This window comes from Pteropus medius, unplaced genomic scaffold (genome assembly GCF_902729225.1).
Source record: "Pteropus medius unplaced genomic scaffold, Ma_sr-lr_union100, whole genome shotgun sequence".
Lineage (NCBI taxonomy): Eukaryota > Metazoa > Chordata > Mammalia > Chiroptera > Pteropodidae > Pteropus > Pteropus medius.
In genome coordinates, this window is record NW_024342647.1 from 6,358,585 (window position 1) to 6,373,995 (window position 15,411).

At 53.3% G+C, this 15,411-nt stretch overlaps 1 protein-coding gene across 14 annotated transcripts in view; it reads right to left on the reverse strand.

Annotated features, from left to right (window-relative positions):
- COL27A1 (collagen type XXVII alpha 1 chain) overlaps positions 1 to 15,411 on the reverse strand; it is a 131,645-nt gene that overhangs the window by 56,661 nt on the left and 59,573 nt on the right. For all 14 annotated transcript variants that reach the window (XR_005653718.1, XR_005653723.1, XR_005653720.1 and 11 more), the window contains exons 15-22: positions 11,318 to 11,371; positions 10,581 to 10,625; positions 7,335 to 7,388; positions 6,023 to 6,076; positions 5,363 to 5,416; positions 2,431 to 2,484; positions 2,211 to 2,264; positions 512 to 556 (exon numbers count right to left, since the gene is read on the reverse strand). Coding sequence is in view for 7 of the 14 variants with exons in the window: in XM_039866818.1 (XP_039722752.1) it covers positions 512 to 556; positions 2,211 to 2,264; positions 2,431 to 2,484; positions 5,363 to 5,416; positions 6,023 to 6,076; positions 7,335 to 7,388; positions 10,581 to 10,625; positions 11,318 to 11,371 (414 nt within the window). In the remaining 7 variants the exon portion in view is untranslated. The remainder of the gene's footprint in view (positions 1 to 511; positions 557 to 2,210; positions 2,265 to 2,430; positions 2,485 to 5,362; positions 5,417 to 6,022; positions 6,077 to 7,334; positions 7,389 to 10,580; positions 10,626 to 11,317; positions 11,372 to 15,411) is intronic.

Consider the following 15,411-nt stretch of genomic DNA (forward strand, 5'->3'; position numbering starts at 1 on the left):
AAAGAAAAGCATTTGGGGTCCTCATTCATTTTTGAGAGTATCAAGAAGTCCCTAGACCAAAAAATTCATGACCTGCTGGTTGACACGATTGCTGGCATTGAAGATGGGGGTAGGACAAGCATCTTCCGGAAGGCCGCGCAGAGCAGCGGAGAGGACCCAGGGTTAGGTTCCAGGCAGCATGTCCCCGCTTGCCGGCTGTGTGACATTAAGCTAAACCCCTCACTCTTTGAATCCCATTGGCCTTGAGTGAAACTAAGAAGAGTGATGCCTCTCTCACAGCACTCAAATGAGAGAGTGGTCATAAAGCACCAGCACATAGCAGGTGGGCATGGCCAAGGGTCGGTCTCCCGTCTCTTGTCTCTCTCCTTTGGGGTCTATTCTAGTCCCCTCTCTGGGTGGCCCGAGGTCCCCGCTGATGTCTGCTCTAGGAGTACCACCCAGATGTTGCCTGACCACACACAGCTGGCTCAGTTTCAACAGATCTCACCTCCCCCAAGCCACTAACACTCACCTCCAAACCAGGGGCCCCAGGTGGCCCCATGGGTCCTTCATCGCCCTAGAGTTAGGAGACACGAGAGAGAAACAAAAAAGGAGGAAGTTAATTTGGCGGGACTCCTGGAAAACTTGCCATGTAAGGTGGTAAAGGGGCGGGCAGAAGAGAGCCCTAAGCCCTAGTACACCAAGAGAAACGGCACACTCAGGCACCCTGCCTGGCCCCACCCAGGGCAGAGGCACCACCTGTCAGGCCATACAGGGACTTCCCTGTGAATGGGGCCCTGGATGTCACCTGAATGTGATCAGCCTGGGTTCCTAGCAGTGTTGGGCAGGAAAGTGAAACCTCCTCGTATGCTGCGGGAATAGAGCCCCAGATTGCAGCTCAGGAATAAGGCTCTGTTCTGAGTTCTGCCATTTACTCACTAGCAGACCTTAGCCTGGCTGTGCCTCAGTCTCCCTCTCTGTAAAATAGTGCAGAAAGGAGATGATCAGTCTAAAGTAAAATGGCTGGCTTAAGTTGTGCTCCTGGAGGACAGCCAGGATTGCTTATGCTTTTTTGAAGCCATTCCCCAGACATCACTCGGGATGGGTATGTGCACAATGTGTAGTGGATAGGTGTGAACGATGGGCGGGTAGAGGGCACGGGAGACAAAAATGGAGACGTGAATGAAGGTATGAGTGAATGATTGCATCAATGAAGATGTGAGCAAGTTGCAGGCATATTGAGTGGTAATGTGAGTGTAGTTGGAAGCACGTGGCCGGTGCCATTTTTCCCTCCTCTCCCCTCTCTTCCCACATCTGGCTCATGGAGAATCTCCAGTCCTTCCCGCAGGCATAGGCAGCCTCCAAACTGGTCCCTGAGGCATGCCGGGCTTGACCATGGGGCCCCCTCCAGAGCTCCCTCACTGCCACAGCTTCCAGGAAAGCAGCCCCAAGTGGCAGCTCCCACAGCAGCATTGGGACGCCGCCAGACCCAGAACCAGCTGGATGCCTGCCTGTGGTCGTGGTGAGACTGGGCCTCTGCACCCTCACAGAGGCTATGTGTCACCGGGTCCTGGATCCATGGTGGGTAGTGAAGGGCCTCAATGCAGGGGAAAAATCTGGGGCCAGCTCATGGGCTGGTTCTCTAACAGGCCTGCAATGACCTTGCCAATCCCCTTCATCATGTGTAAGTAAATGTGCAGATCTTCTCTCCACCACTCACTAGCTGTGCAAGTCGTGTGATTCTATGAGGATACCCCACGCAGCTAGCTCCCAGGAGCCTTTAAGTTAACAGCATAGCATCTATGTCATGGGCTCCATGGGCTTTGGGCTCAAGCAGACCTGGGTTCGAATCCCGGCCCTGCCTGCCACTAACCATGGGACCCAACATAATCTCTTCACCCTTGTGAGTCTCAGGGATGCACTCGTGAAATGGAGCTGACAATTCCTACCCTCCAACATCAATGCCCTGGTAAACTGTGCCGCCATGAGCAGGAAACTCCAGATCATTGGGGTGCAATGGGGTACAGTGGACAGAAGGAGTGGCCCACCTGCCAGGCCAGGGCAGAGAAGGCTGCTGGAAGGGTCACAGGGAGGGCTGTCAGGAATGAGCTGGAGGGTGAGCCTGACGCGGACCTGGGCTGGTCCTGACTGAGGTCCTGGTTCTAAGACCCAGGACAGAGCAGGATGGGGATTGGGGGGAAGTAGGCAGGGGAGGGGGCAGACGGTCTCACCTCGGGCCCCAGCTGCCCACGGGGTCCCGGCAGGCCTCGAGCTCCAGGCTTACCCTGATGAGAAGGGAATGAAAAGGGGTCACAAAGGTGGCACCTCCATCTCCATCACGAGCTGGCAAAACTCCCCCAACCTCCAAGCCAAGTAGCCAGCCCTGGGGGCCTGTGGTTTCTGCAGAGCTGTCTGCTTCTTCAGCTGGAGCTGCCAGAGACAGAGACTCACCTTCGCACCTTCTGGGCCGTTGTCCCCAGGGGGGCCAATGTCTCCAGGGAATCCCTGAGGGGAGGCAGAGATCAGAGGTCACCCACGGGGACTGTGAAGGGAAGTGGGCCGACCTGGGATTCCATCCAATCCTGTGAGGGTTATGACCCTGGGCAGGTCAGTTAATTACCCTGATCTTAATTCTAAAACAGCAATGGAGGTACCAGCCCTACGCGGTAGAGAGTTGCTGGGAAAATTAAATGCTACAATGCAGGAAGGTCCTTCGCATAAGATCAAGTACATTCAAGGTCATCTCAGCCAGACTTTTTCAAGTCCTGGCCTGAAGAGGCCAGGGCCCAGAGCCAGCCACCGCCTGCTCTGACAAGTATCATCCTTTGATTGTAGGGATCCTGTAGGTGTGAGTAGGTTCTGGGTTTGCTGTGACTTTGAAAGGCTTGAAAAGTGCTGATCTGATTGCTCTCAGTGCCCTCCTGTTCGAAGCCGAATGCTCACTACATCCTGGCCAGGTGTAGACTCTGCCTTACATCTCCAATGGCGGCTCACCTCTCCTAGACCAGTCCTTCCCACAGTGATGACTTGGCAGTGGAAGCTTCTTCCTGACGTGGAGCTGAATCCCCTCTCTTCCCCCTCAACAACGTCGCTGTCCTTCTTGGCCCCGCAAAGCACAGGGCAGGGTCCCACTTTCCACAGCGGTCTATGAATAATCTGGAGACCAGTTACTCCATCCCCAGAAGCCTTCCCTTCTCTGTCCCTTCACCACTTTCTAAGTCAGAAGGTAGAGCCTGGCTGCCTCTAATTGGTCATCACCAGGACGTCTATGCTTCTCTGGGTCCAAACTGACAAACACAGGCAAGTATAGGAACATCCCCTTCCTTGCTTTAGGTATAATATGTCTGTTAATTCAGCTTAGAACCCCATTCACTTTGGGGGCAGCTTCACTACTCTCTCAGTCTCCTGCCAGCTACAACTGAAGTCTTTTATATATGATTCCCTGAGACCAAAATGCCCTCTCCCATCTTGCCTTCATAAGGTACGTTTTTTCACCTTCTTCTTCGACCTTTTGGTAATTCCCATTAAATTTCAACTCAAACATCCTCCCATCTTTCTCATTGGCAAAGACAAGATCGGTCTTGAATTTGGAGCTAACACAGGTAGCTGAAGCCCCACGTCTTTTTCTTCAGAATGAGCGGCTAGACATCCCATGCATCACTGACTCACTGTGTGACCCCAGGCAAGTTCCCAAGCCTCTCTGGGTCTCAGCTTCCTCATCTGTAAAATGGTGACAATTCTAAGGCTGAAAGGGAATAATGTGAGCAAAGCACTTAGCTCAGCCCCTGATGCCTGGTAAGTGCTCAATAAAAATCTCTGTCCTGGGAAAACAAGTCTGCCTGAGATGGGACCATCTCCAGAGAGAACTTGGCAATGAGGACACTGATCGAATTCTGATGCTCACACAGTCAGGCCCACAGATGTGTCAAAGAGATAATTCGTGCTGGGGCTAGATAGTTGAGGCTCTCACCCACGGTCTCTGGGAAAAGAGGCAAAGACCCAGGAAGGCGCTGACACGCTCATCAGCTTCTGTCCTCAGCTAAGCAGAGCCATCTTCTGAGTCAGCCAATCCAAACAGAACACAAAGCTAGGAGAGGCAGATGGTTCCAGAGACCCAGCAGAGAGCCAAAGCGGGCCATATTTGCTACAAGTAGCAGTGATGCCGAAGAAGTCGCTTCCCTGCTCTGTGACTCACTTTCCTCCCGTGTAACCTGGTGGTAGCAATACCTCCCTCATGCTATGGTGGCGAGTCAACAAGTTCTCACCCCGAAGATGCTACACAGCTTCCTGGCACGAGGTGGAGCCTAATAACTGTGAGGGAGCATGCTTTCCACCCTTACTGGCCAGGCTGCTGGGAAAACACGGACTCTCAGAAAAGTCTTTTTCCACAGTGACCAGGGGGAGAAATCAGGGCCATGGAAGAGAGGCCAACTCCATTTGTCTAAAGATAGATTGTGTCACGGCCAAAGTCAAAACAGTGGAAAGAAAGAACTTGAATCTTGCAAGAAACACTCCCTCATCCATCTGGGTGTTACCACGAGTGGTCTTTGGAAAGGTCTGGAGCACCTGGCAGAGCCAGATTTTGTCTCCGAGACCCAGAGATGAGCAAGGCCCCAGGCCAGGGAGTTGAGGGTGGGTGGGGCCTCTGGCTGGGGTTAGCGGAGACCCCCAGAGGACCTGGGTGCTGGTGATCCTGGACAGATAATGGCCTGGCACTGCTCACTCTCTTCTCTAGAGCGAGTCTCCAAATGAGAGAGAGGAGGCCAAAAACAGCTCCCCGATCTGTCTCGCTCCACTGTATGTGACATCAGTTGAAGAACATTTAGTAAATCTATGCTAATTCTCACGTGGATCAGAAACTCACAGGTTCTATGTACTTAACTAGAATTATTATATTAATTGCCATGTCCATCTTTCATTATTTCTCATTCTCCATTCAAACACCAGAATTTTACATTTGCTTATTGCTTCTCATACCTGGGAGCTCTGAGCTCTGAACTTTTTCAGGGTGGATTTAAGTGGTGGAAAAATCTCAGAGCTCAGAGGGGCTACATGCCTCAAACCTCAGGGAGAGAATGTGAGGAGTTCCTCATAAGGGTCCAGACAGTAGGGCTGAGAGGGCTCTCCTGATAGTTTTTCTGGGAACTGTAAAGGTGTCCACAAAGCTGGAGGGGGTCTCTGAGCCAGCTTCTGTCCCGTTGCCACTTAAAAGGGGCAGAGGCAGAAAAGGAAAGACTGCTGGTCTCAGAATTTCTATTCTCAGCCCCATCCCTCGTTTACTGTGTGACCTCAGGCAAGTATCTTCCTGCCTCTGGACCTTGGTTTCCCAAAGACAATGCTCAGTCCCGGTTGTAGCCAGACAGAGAAATAGGGCAGCACATACCTCAGGTCCAGGAGGCCCAGGAAATCCAAGGGATCCTTTGTCTCCAACTTTGCCCTGTGGAAGAGAAGAGATTGCAAGGGAGCCAGGGGTAAGTGAGGGCTCACCTTTCACTCGACCCCTTATTTTAACCTCTTGGTCATGGGTGGTTGGACAAGCTCAGGGGCTTGAATGAAATCTGCCTAGACAGCTAGAAGACGCTACTACTGTTCAAACCCCACCTTCTACACTTATTAGCCATGGGATCCTGGGCAAGTCACTTCACCTTGTGCAACCTGTTTCCCCATCTGTAAAATGGGAGCAACAAGACTTCTCTAACCCCTGGGGTTGTTGTCAGCCTTCTAAGAGAAACAGTACAAGAAGGATCTGATACATAGTAATATTCAATAAATAAACGACACCCACTGCTATTATTAATGGCGTGACTGTTGTTTGGAGCCCGGGGTTCTCTTCAGAGCTCTGCCAGTGACTGAGGCCTATCTATGATGCCAGAAAGTTCCTGCCCCTCTGGGCCTCAGTGTCCTCATCTGTAAAGTGGGAGAATCTTCCTCCATTCCTGCCCTGCCCTGCTCACCACCCAGGGCTGCTGCAAGAGGAAGTGGGGTCCTGGACAACTATTTGGAGAGTGTGAGGTTTGGGGGTCTCGGAGCAGAAGGTACTTACCAGGGGCCCTGGCTTCCCCCGTGCACCTGGGAACCCTGGCAATCCCTGGCTCCCCTGGAAAAGACCCAGAGCAGGCTGGTGTTAGTGACGAATAGAAATAGTCAGATGAACAGCTGCTCAGTCATCCTTGCCAGCCTGAAGCCTGGAGAACACCTGCCTCTGGGGAGGATGGGCTCCCCGCTCACTTTCCCTGCTTGCACCCCTGTGGGCTGGGCCCCAGGGACGCAAAGGTGAAACAGCAGCTTCTGTCCTCTAGGTCGTCCTAGAACCCGGGCTCCAGCAGGCACGGCAGCGCCTTTTATGCCTGGGGAAGTCTGGAGACGGGCCCAGGAGCAGCAGCTCGGCCTGTGTGGCTGGCAACCTGGAGACACCGAGGCTGGGTCAGGACAGGCCAGCCAGGAGAGAGGGAAGAGGAAGAGGGAGAGCTGGCCAACATATGGGCCCCACTGACTGGCGGGGTGAGGTCCAGACGTGGCCACATGGTGCGGGACGTAGGCAAAGAGGAGCCGGCTTCGGCAGGCTGCCTCGGTCCATCAGCTAGTAAGGCCAGTTACTCACTCACTCACTCACTCGAACGTGCCCTAAATGTTCACTCTTCTGTGCAGGACACTGAACCGACTGCACCAGGGCAGTCTGGGGTCATATCCCTAGGGAACATGCTGTCTGGCAGGGGGCTGAACACGAGTCCCCATCAACCAGGGAGAAAGGTGCTGCCACAGGTGAGAGACAGATAGGCTTCTCAGGCCACTCAGAAAAGGAAACGGCCATGTCCTGAACAGGTGGGGAAAATGGCATCTGAGCAAGGTCGTGAAAGATGGAGAAGGGCTGGGCTGGGCAGAGGCTGGGCAGACGGTGTGCCAGGCGAGGCAGCTGTGTGTGCAAAGCCTAGAGGGTCAGTGGGCAGTTCAGTGAGGCTGGGCACAGGGCTATAAGGACAAGGGATAAGAAAGTGTCAGAGGGACCTGCTCACTGGGTGCCAGAGTGCTGGGGTGAGGAGCCAAGACTTCATTCTGGGAGCAGTAGGGAGCCACAGATAGTTTGTGAGCACAGAGTAGAGCTGTGCCCTCAGAAGACAAATTTTGTGGCAGTGAGGCAGACTGGGAGGGAGGAGGCTGGGGACCTGGGAATAATGCAGGAGGTCTTTGTAAAGTCCAGGGAAGAGATGATGAGAGGGTGGATCAAGGACAGAGAGGACAGAATCGTTTGAAAGGAAGCTATCTCGGGTGGGTCCTGGCCCATGACGGTCCCCAGGAAAGGAAGCCGGGAACAGAGAAGAGCACAACACGGGGCAGGGAGAGTCTGTTGCAATTACCTTGTCTCCTTGGAATCCGGAATCTCCTGACACACCTGGAACCCCTTGTTCGCCCTAAATACACACCAGCAAAGAAGGTTACGATGGAGGGCACAGCGGGTTCCGGAAGTCTTCCCCACCTCCAGACCCACTGGCAAGGTACGGCTTTGCTGAGACTGTTCCCAAAGTGTGTTCGCGAAGTGACCGGCAGCAGCCTTGTTAGCGTAAAGGGCAGGGAGGCCTGAGTAGGGAAGGCAGTCCCTGGGCTGGGGTGGGGAATCGGCCAGTCTATCTGCAGATCTACCTGGGGTTGCTCGGATGGCTGAGAACGCTATGAACAGAAGCTAAATTGCCTAATGTCACCTGGCCTTTCCGGCAGAACTGACACTTGTGGGTCAAAGGAACTGTTTCCTGACTCTTCAGTCTCTTCGTCATCAGCTGATGCCACACAGGGGTGAGTGCCGCTTGTACGATGGTGCCGCACGTCTGCGGTTTCTGAGTGCTTGCATCTGCTGCTCGAGACTCTCCACCACCAGACTGTGAGCCGTCACTTCTTCCTTCTGTGGGAGTTTCTATGCCAGCAATCAGCTTCAGTCTGCTCCTAACTAGCTGCTTTTCATCAGCTATAGCCTGAGAAACCAGAGCACCTGGCTTGTTAAGACTACGTGTAAACAGCGAGTCAACTGGTCTCAAGTTAGGTCTGTGTGTTTCTTTTCTAAGATGACATATTGCATAGGCTTGTGACACCGATTCTGGCTCTCGGAGGTTCTCTTCTGCTCCCTCCCTGTTTTCAGCCACATCTTGATAAACGAGCTGTTGCAGAATGAGATCAGGAGACGTTTCTCCTTAGAGCCGGAACCACCTCGCACAGCCCTCATCCTTTCCAGCTTTCCATGGCGGACACGTTACCAACAGCACATCAGCCCCAGTGCTCAGAAAACATTCATAGCCTTGGGAGCAGATGGAAGAATGGGGAGGAAAATGCAGGAAGAATAGAGAATCTTAGAGAATCCACATCGTGCAGCCGAGGCCACGACCCAGCAGAAGAACTTCCTTGGTAGAACAAAAGCCAGAATTAAAAAAAATTTTTTTTTTGCAACTTAACTTCAGTTTTTCTAGTTTGGAAGATCCTGTGCAACATCTCAGTTTTAGGAACCAAAGAACATTTTTTTTTAATGTCCAAAGGAGGAGTGTGGGCAAAAAAAAAAAAAAAAAGTTTTAAAAGGCACCTAAGAAATCAGGACAACAGATTTGGAGAAGGCCGACCCTGGAGCAGGCGTCTTGGTTCCGGAATGTGCCTCCACAGAGGGAGAGGGAGCCAAGTGGTTGTAAGTGGGACCGAGGCCAGGCTGGATCATGGAAAATCTAACATTCTAGGCAGGAAGACCACAGAACATGAAGCGATGGCTCTGTCATCCCAGGGAAGGGCCAGGGGGTGGGAGGTTGGGGAAGAGGGGCTGATCAGAACCCCACTTCTCACAACATTAAGACCCCGCCTCAGCCAGAGGGGCAGAAAAAGAGACTTATTTGATTCTCCTGAAAACTATGGGCAGGGAAATAATTTCCTCCTTCTCTTTTTTCTTTTCCAGAGCTTTCGCATCTCTGAATGTCCCAGGCACCACCAGTCAGCAAGCCAGCAGAGTTCTATGTAACACATTTATTTCCATGTTTCTGAAGAAACAGTGAGCTGGAGGCCAGCTCTGCCTAAGAGCCTATAAAAAGCTCACTGCCTATACTCCCATTTCTCCCACTTCCTTTCTCCTTCATCCATGACTTCAACATTTCCGGAGAGCTGATGTCTCCAAGCTCAGTGTAAACAGGTAGCTGTGGGAAAGCCCCCACCTCCAGTAGAAAGCCCCTCCATCTCCAGAGGGAGGGCTGGAAAGGAAGGCTCAGCAGCCAGCGGGGCAGTGCCAGAGGGCGGAGCTGGGGGGTGCAGCTGGAGGCTTGGGTAGAACAATAGGAGATGAAAGAGGTGGAAACAGATGGAGAAAGGTCTGGGGTTATCACACCCCTGGCTACCTAAGGTGGGGGGCGGGGGCGTAAGACAATCTGGGTGTGCCCGTTTCAGCCCAGCAGTCCAGGAGACCAATAGATCACTGGGTGTCTTTTAACAAATCTCTTCTCTTGGGGTCTGCTTCCCCAGCTGTGAAATGCAGGCACCGGAGGAAGAGGCCTTCTGGTTGAGGTGCCTGGAGGCAGGTGCCTGGGTTTGAATCCTGACACTACATACCAGCTGTGTGGCCTCAGGCAAGCTTCCTATCTCACAGCGGGGTTGCGGGATGGATGGGTTAATCCCCACAGAGCACCCAAATGGTGCCCAGCACTCATACCTGTTCCTGTGACTCAAGTTCAGGAGCAGAGTCACCTAAAGACGGGTGTAGAAGGAGCCTAGCTTCTCAGGCACTCAGGCTTGTGGAAACGTGGATGCTGCCCGAAAGCCCTCCCACAGCCCCTTGAGGTGCTTGGTTTGTCAAAAGACGAAGCGGGAAGGGCAGGAAGACAGCCACAGGGCAGAGCACACACAGCGCTGTCCCCCACCCTCATATCACTGTCACTCAGGTGCTGCGTGATCCGGGCCAGGCGCTGCCAGCTCTGGGCCCTGGAGACCCACCTACCCACTTCCAGCTCTGCTCTGGCACAGGGTAAGGCAGAGAGAGTTCAGTGGCAGCGCTGAGCAGAGCACGTCTGGCAAGGGTGGCCTCACCACGACAGCCAGGAAGACATCGGGCAGGGGCTCAGGGTCCCGTCCTGGCTTTCCTGTTGCATTTTCAGACTGCGTGCTCTCTAGGATGGGTTCCCAATTCCAACACAAGAGGTTTACATGAATTTGTTTTCTCCTCTGCCTAGAGAGGTCTCTGGACCCCACATCATACCTGCCCTGGGGCGCATCGTCTCAGCAATGCTTTGCCCTTTGTCCCCCACTCCCACTCTTCATTCCACGGCTTTGACCTCAAAGTCCAGACACTTGCCTCAGCTTTGCTCTCCTAATTCTGACACCTGCCTTGCTTTACACCCTGCCTATTCCTCAATAGTCCCCCATGCTCCATCTGCCAACGTCTGCCTGCCCCCATAACCATCTGTCTACGCCCCGCCCAAAGGTGCAAGGAAGAAGCCGGGGAGCACAGATGTAGTTGGGGGGAAGGGCAGAGGGGAGGCAGGAGGAGTGTAGGGGAGTGGACCTGGCGAGAAGTCAACAGCAGCACCAAGGCGGAGGGGGGTCGCATGCAGATAAAACACAGTGCAATAAGGGAGTATTCAGATCACCTTATCACCTTTCAGTCCGGGCTCCCCCATGTTTCCCATCAGTCCCTGCAAGACAAAAGCCAGGGTCCAGCTGTGAGGGAGGTTGGAACCCACCGACATCAGGAGCCCTGGCTTACACCCTGTCTTGCTGTTGAGCGCCCCCTGCTAGATGCCCCTGCCCAGGGCTCAGTTCTCTCATCTGTAAAAGGGGTAATGACCTCTGCTCCTAAGGCAATGGTGTAGACTGAAGGAGCATGAGTAGGGGTGATTGACTCATGAACCACGGCACTGGGCAATCCAGGGAAAAAGGGTGCTGATAGGGAGATGTGGGTCTACCGAGCAGTGTCAGCCAAAGGGAGTCATCCCAGAATGTGGTCCTAGCAGTTTTAGCCCATCTTTCTCTGGCATGCCCATCCCACTAAGGGTGCTGGTTTGCCATCACAGTTTCTATGTCCCTGGTGATATCCTCCACTGGACTTTCAGTGCCCTTAGGTCTAGAACCAAGTCAGACTCATACTCAGATGCAGGACTGCTGTCCAATAAAAATGTCTGGCATTAGAGACATAGATATGACTGGCTCTCAGGCCTGAGAAGGACCAAGCTCCTGACCTGCCTGCTTCCACCCCAGCACCCCTCTGAGAATACCCCCATCCTCTCATCTCCCAACATCGTGTCAGGGCACCCTTCCTTCTGGGCCGAAATGGGTCAGGGGGTGCCTGGCTGCGACAAAGCCTGGAATAGAGAAGGGTTGTTTTTACCTTCATGCCCTTGGGTCCTGGGTAGCCAATCGGACCCAACGCTCCCATGTCGCCCTGGGAAGAGAAGGAGAAGCGATGCCATGAGAGGTGGCCCACAGGAGGCCGGCCTGAGGGGGATGGTTCCCAGGGGCCGGGCTTCCAAGGACGCAACCCCACTGGATGGTTCTGGGAATGAGGAACGTTCTTCAGTCTGTTGACTTCCACCGAAGTGCTGGAATAAATTTCACATCAGTCCTTTCCAAAGGTCATTCCTTGATAGTTACCCCTCCCTCACCCTTCTTTCCATATGAATATTAGAGATTAGATCTCTCTATTCCCTATTAGATTCTTTACCTCTCATACTAGCTAAGAGACTCAGGGGCTTTTCGTCTGACTTCTTCAGACCTCAATCTCTGTAAGTATCTATAAAATAGGGACAATGATCCTTCCCCTAAGCAAGCTGCTGTAAACGTTAAATAAGCAGACACAGGGGCTTTGATTCTTCTAGCTTAGTGAGGGGAAGGCACTTTCTGCTTCCCAGAAGCTCAGCCGTCTCTTTGGGAAGGCGGCAAGGAAGGAGTGGGGCTGTCAATCAGACACCCAGGAGTTGGAGACAGACCCAGTCAAATGGTAAGATGCTGGATCATAGGTTGAAGACCTGCTTTCAGATCAGCTCACATCGTCCCAGGTGGAAACAGCAAAGTTTCCAGACCCTGGGGAGCGAGGAGGCAGTACCTCAGTGCACGTCAAAGCCAGACCACCTGGTCTCACCTCTCCTCTGCTGCTCACTCATTGTGTGATCTAGGATGGAGGGGTGGTTACCTTTCTGTGCCTCAGTTTCTTCATCTAACAAATGGGGATTAGCTCTACTATGTACCTTCTGGATTTGTTTTGAAGAGTTACGAACTTAATGTATAAAGTATTTGGAACTGTCTGGAGGCGTTTTTGGTTGTCGCAGCTGAAGAAATGTTACTGGCATCTATCCAGTGGACAGAGGCCAGGGATGCTGCTAAATATTGTACAATGTCCAGGCTAGCCTCCCACAACAAAGAATTATCTGCCTCAAAGTGTCAGTAGTGCCGAGTAAGAAACCATGGTTTATAGAGTAAAGTGACTAGACTTTCTCTAAATAAGCCTACTCTTTTTCTCTCAAATCTCCTCACTTCTTATTCATCCCTATCACTACTGCCCACAGCCATGGTCATAATATTAAGCCCACGCCCAGAGAATGGAAGCCCTTAAACATGTTCTCTTCTCTTCCTTTTCCATCCTCTATGACAGATCTATGTGTCTGGCTGCTGGGTGAGTCGATCAAAGCATTAGACCTCTCTGGGCCTCAGTTTCCCACGTCCCTGAGTCAGGCTCCATGGAGGCCCCTGGAAAGTGCCCTGAAGCAATGGAGGAACAAAGGCTGCCCCAGGTAGCCAGGCTCGAGAATGGGTTTCTGTCGGAGCTGCCTGGAGACGACCTGGAGGGAGGCTGGGCAGAGAATGAAAACTCACATTCCTGCCTGCCACCTGCGTAAGAGCCAAAGGGCCTGTGCAGTGGACTGCCCCAAGGTGAGGGACGGAGGGACCGTACAGATGTCACAGCCGGGAGCATAGCTGGCTGAGTCAATGCCAATTCTCACCCCCCACCCTACCAGAATGACAGGTCAGCCGAGGCAGATGCCGCAGTCTGCCTGTGGCCCTGCCATGGACTGGCTGTGTGATCTTGGGCAAAACATTTTCCCTCTCTAAACCTCAGGATTCCCACCTCACTGGGACAAACCAAACCTTCTAGTGGAGCCTTCGCTCAGAAAATCTGCTTTCAGTTCCCATCAAGTTATCTTCTCATTGAGAAAGAAGGGTGCCCATTTAATAGGCGCTAACAGTAATAAGAACAACACTGGTTGCTAAGCCCTGTGCTAAGCACCTTACATGCGTCCACTCAATGATTCCTCACACCAGCCCTTGAAGATTCGTCCCCATTTTACAGATGAGGAAACTAAGGCCCTGAGAGGTTAGGGCTTGAGCAAAGAGAGCCGGGCAGAGCTGGAGGCAGTTCCCCTCTAGAGCATCCAGGCAATTCTTGGAGAGGACGAAGTGAAGGGAGTGAAGAAGCTGGAATCACTGGTCAGAGAAGAGGCTGGAGTCAGAGGACAAGCCAGCCCCTCAGAGAACAGCGCTTCAGCAGGCCACTTCGGTGACTTTGCTCTCCCTCTCTTTTCCTGGATGAAGGGAGTGAGTGGGGGTGGGGGGCGGCGCCCCAACTTCCCCGTGGTGCACAAATAAACAGCAGGCCCGGCTGGCACACTGGCTCCAACGGGAGCCCAGTGCGGGCAGAGGACCAGCAGCAGCTCCAGAAACACAGGCTCCTCTTCTTTCCCGCTCCGGCTGAAGGCAGCTTGTTGTGTGGGGACTGAACTCAGTACAGGCCTGACGAACGCCTGCGTAGGGCCACGAGGAGCCACAGCAGCACCACACCCCTGCACACACTAGCTGCCTCTGCAGGCCTCTCCAAAGGGGTCTGTGTGTGGCAGGGCAGGGAATATTGGAAAAGGGACTCTGGCTGCAGGGGACACGGGGACAAGGTGGTGCTTGCTTAGGGCAGGTGTTCCCCATGTCAGTGGGACCCCCATAGTGGGCTATCAATACGTTTAGGAGAAGAACAGAGAAAACTCCAGGCCACTCTCCTCCCAGTACAGAGTGAAGAGCACCAGTCTGCTCCGCGCTAGACACCCTCGTGAGCAGCCTGGCCGAGCGACACACAGAGTGTGGTGTCCCCACGAGAAAGAACAATGAGTAACGCCCTTATTTTGGATCCTGTTTCCACTTCTGCCTAAGTTCCCAGACACCGCTCTACACACTTTGCCCTCGTCTTGCTGGCGCCCATCAAGAACGCTACCAACCGCATCTGCATCTATTTACAGAGCTCCTACTGTGTGCCAGACACCACGCTCGACACTTCAAAGTCTCGTCAGATCCTTCTTAGCAAGAGATTACCTGTGCCAGGAACAGTATGGGCAGCTCAGACACTCGGCAACTGCTCACAGTAATCCCATGAGGTCAGCACAATTCTTAGTCCCGTTCCATTTTATAGATAAGAAAACTGAGGCTTAGGGAGAGGTGAAGCAACTTGCCCAGGACTAAACAAGGATAGAGGGCAGAGGGAGGGCCAGAACCCAGGTCCGTCTGGCCCTACTGTCCATGATCACCAGCCCTGGATCAACTCTGTTTAGCTCAATAAAGGACCCAAGGATGCCTTTCCTCATTGCTATCACTTATAAGTGACAGGGCCTGAGGACAGGCTTCAGATGCAGAAATAGATGTGAGTTCTGCACCTTTGATGTATGCCATGGGGGTTTGCCAGGGACTCCCGAAAGAAAACCTGGGGTGCTTCCGGTGCCCACCCTTCATGGCAGAGGTGCTGGCAGGGCCTCCCTCTCTCTCTCACCTTACTGCCCTGCTGTCTCTCTATAGCTGTGACATCCTTGGCCACTGTTTCCTACACCAAGAGTGCTCTGCCCTGTGCTCACGTCGTTAACGTCCCTTTATCCTTCTTCCCACGGCGCCAGCACCATTCCCTTCCCTAGGCCAGGTCAGGCCCCTGCTGTCAAGTCTCAGAGCCCCACGCGGCTTTCGCTTCTAGCCCTTTCCACACTGACGACCATTTGTGTGTGTGTCTCTGTGGCCACCTCCTGCCCCATGCCCCAGAGGAGCCGCTAAAAGCGGCCTAATTAATGGGTGGAAAAGAAACCTACACACTCGCATTTACGAAGCCTCTAGGGAAAAATCTGGCGGCAGCGTTTCCTGGAACTGCCTTTGAAGGCAACAGGCCTCTTTCTAGAAACTTTAATAGAGGGTCCCAAGCTTGGGGACCGGGACCTAGGGGCTGTGGCCAGTCCTGGCTCCTGTGTGGCCTTAATAAGCACCATCTCTCACAGGGAACAGCCCCTGGCATTGCCAGTCCATGCCCTCACGCATCTGCGGTCTCCACAGAAGTCACGTGGAGCTGGCCACGCGCTGCAATGGTGAAGAATGTGAGCTGTGCGCACAGGCCCAGGTCTAGTTCATCGGTTATGTGACCTTAAACAGGTGCCCCAGCCTCTCTGTGCTCAGTCTCCTTAGCTGTGC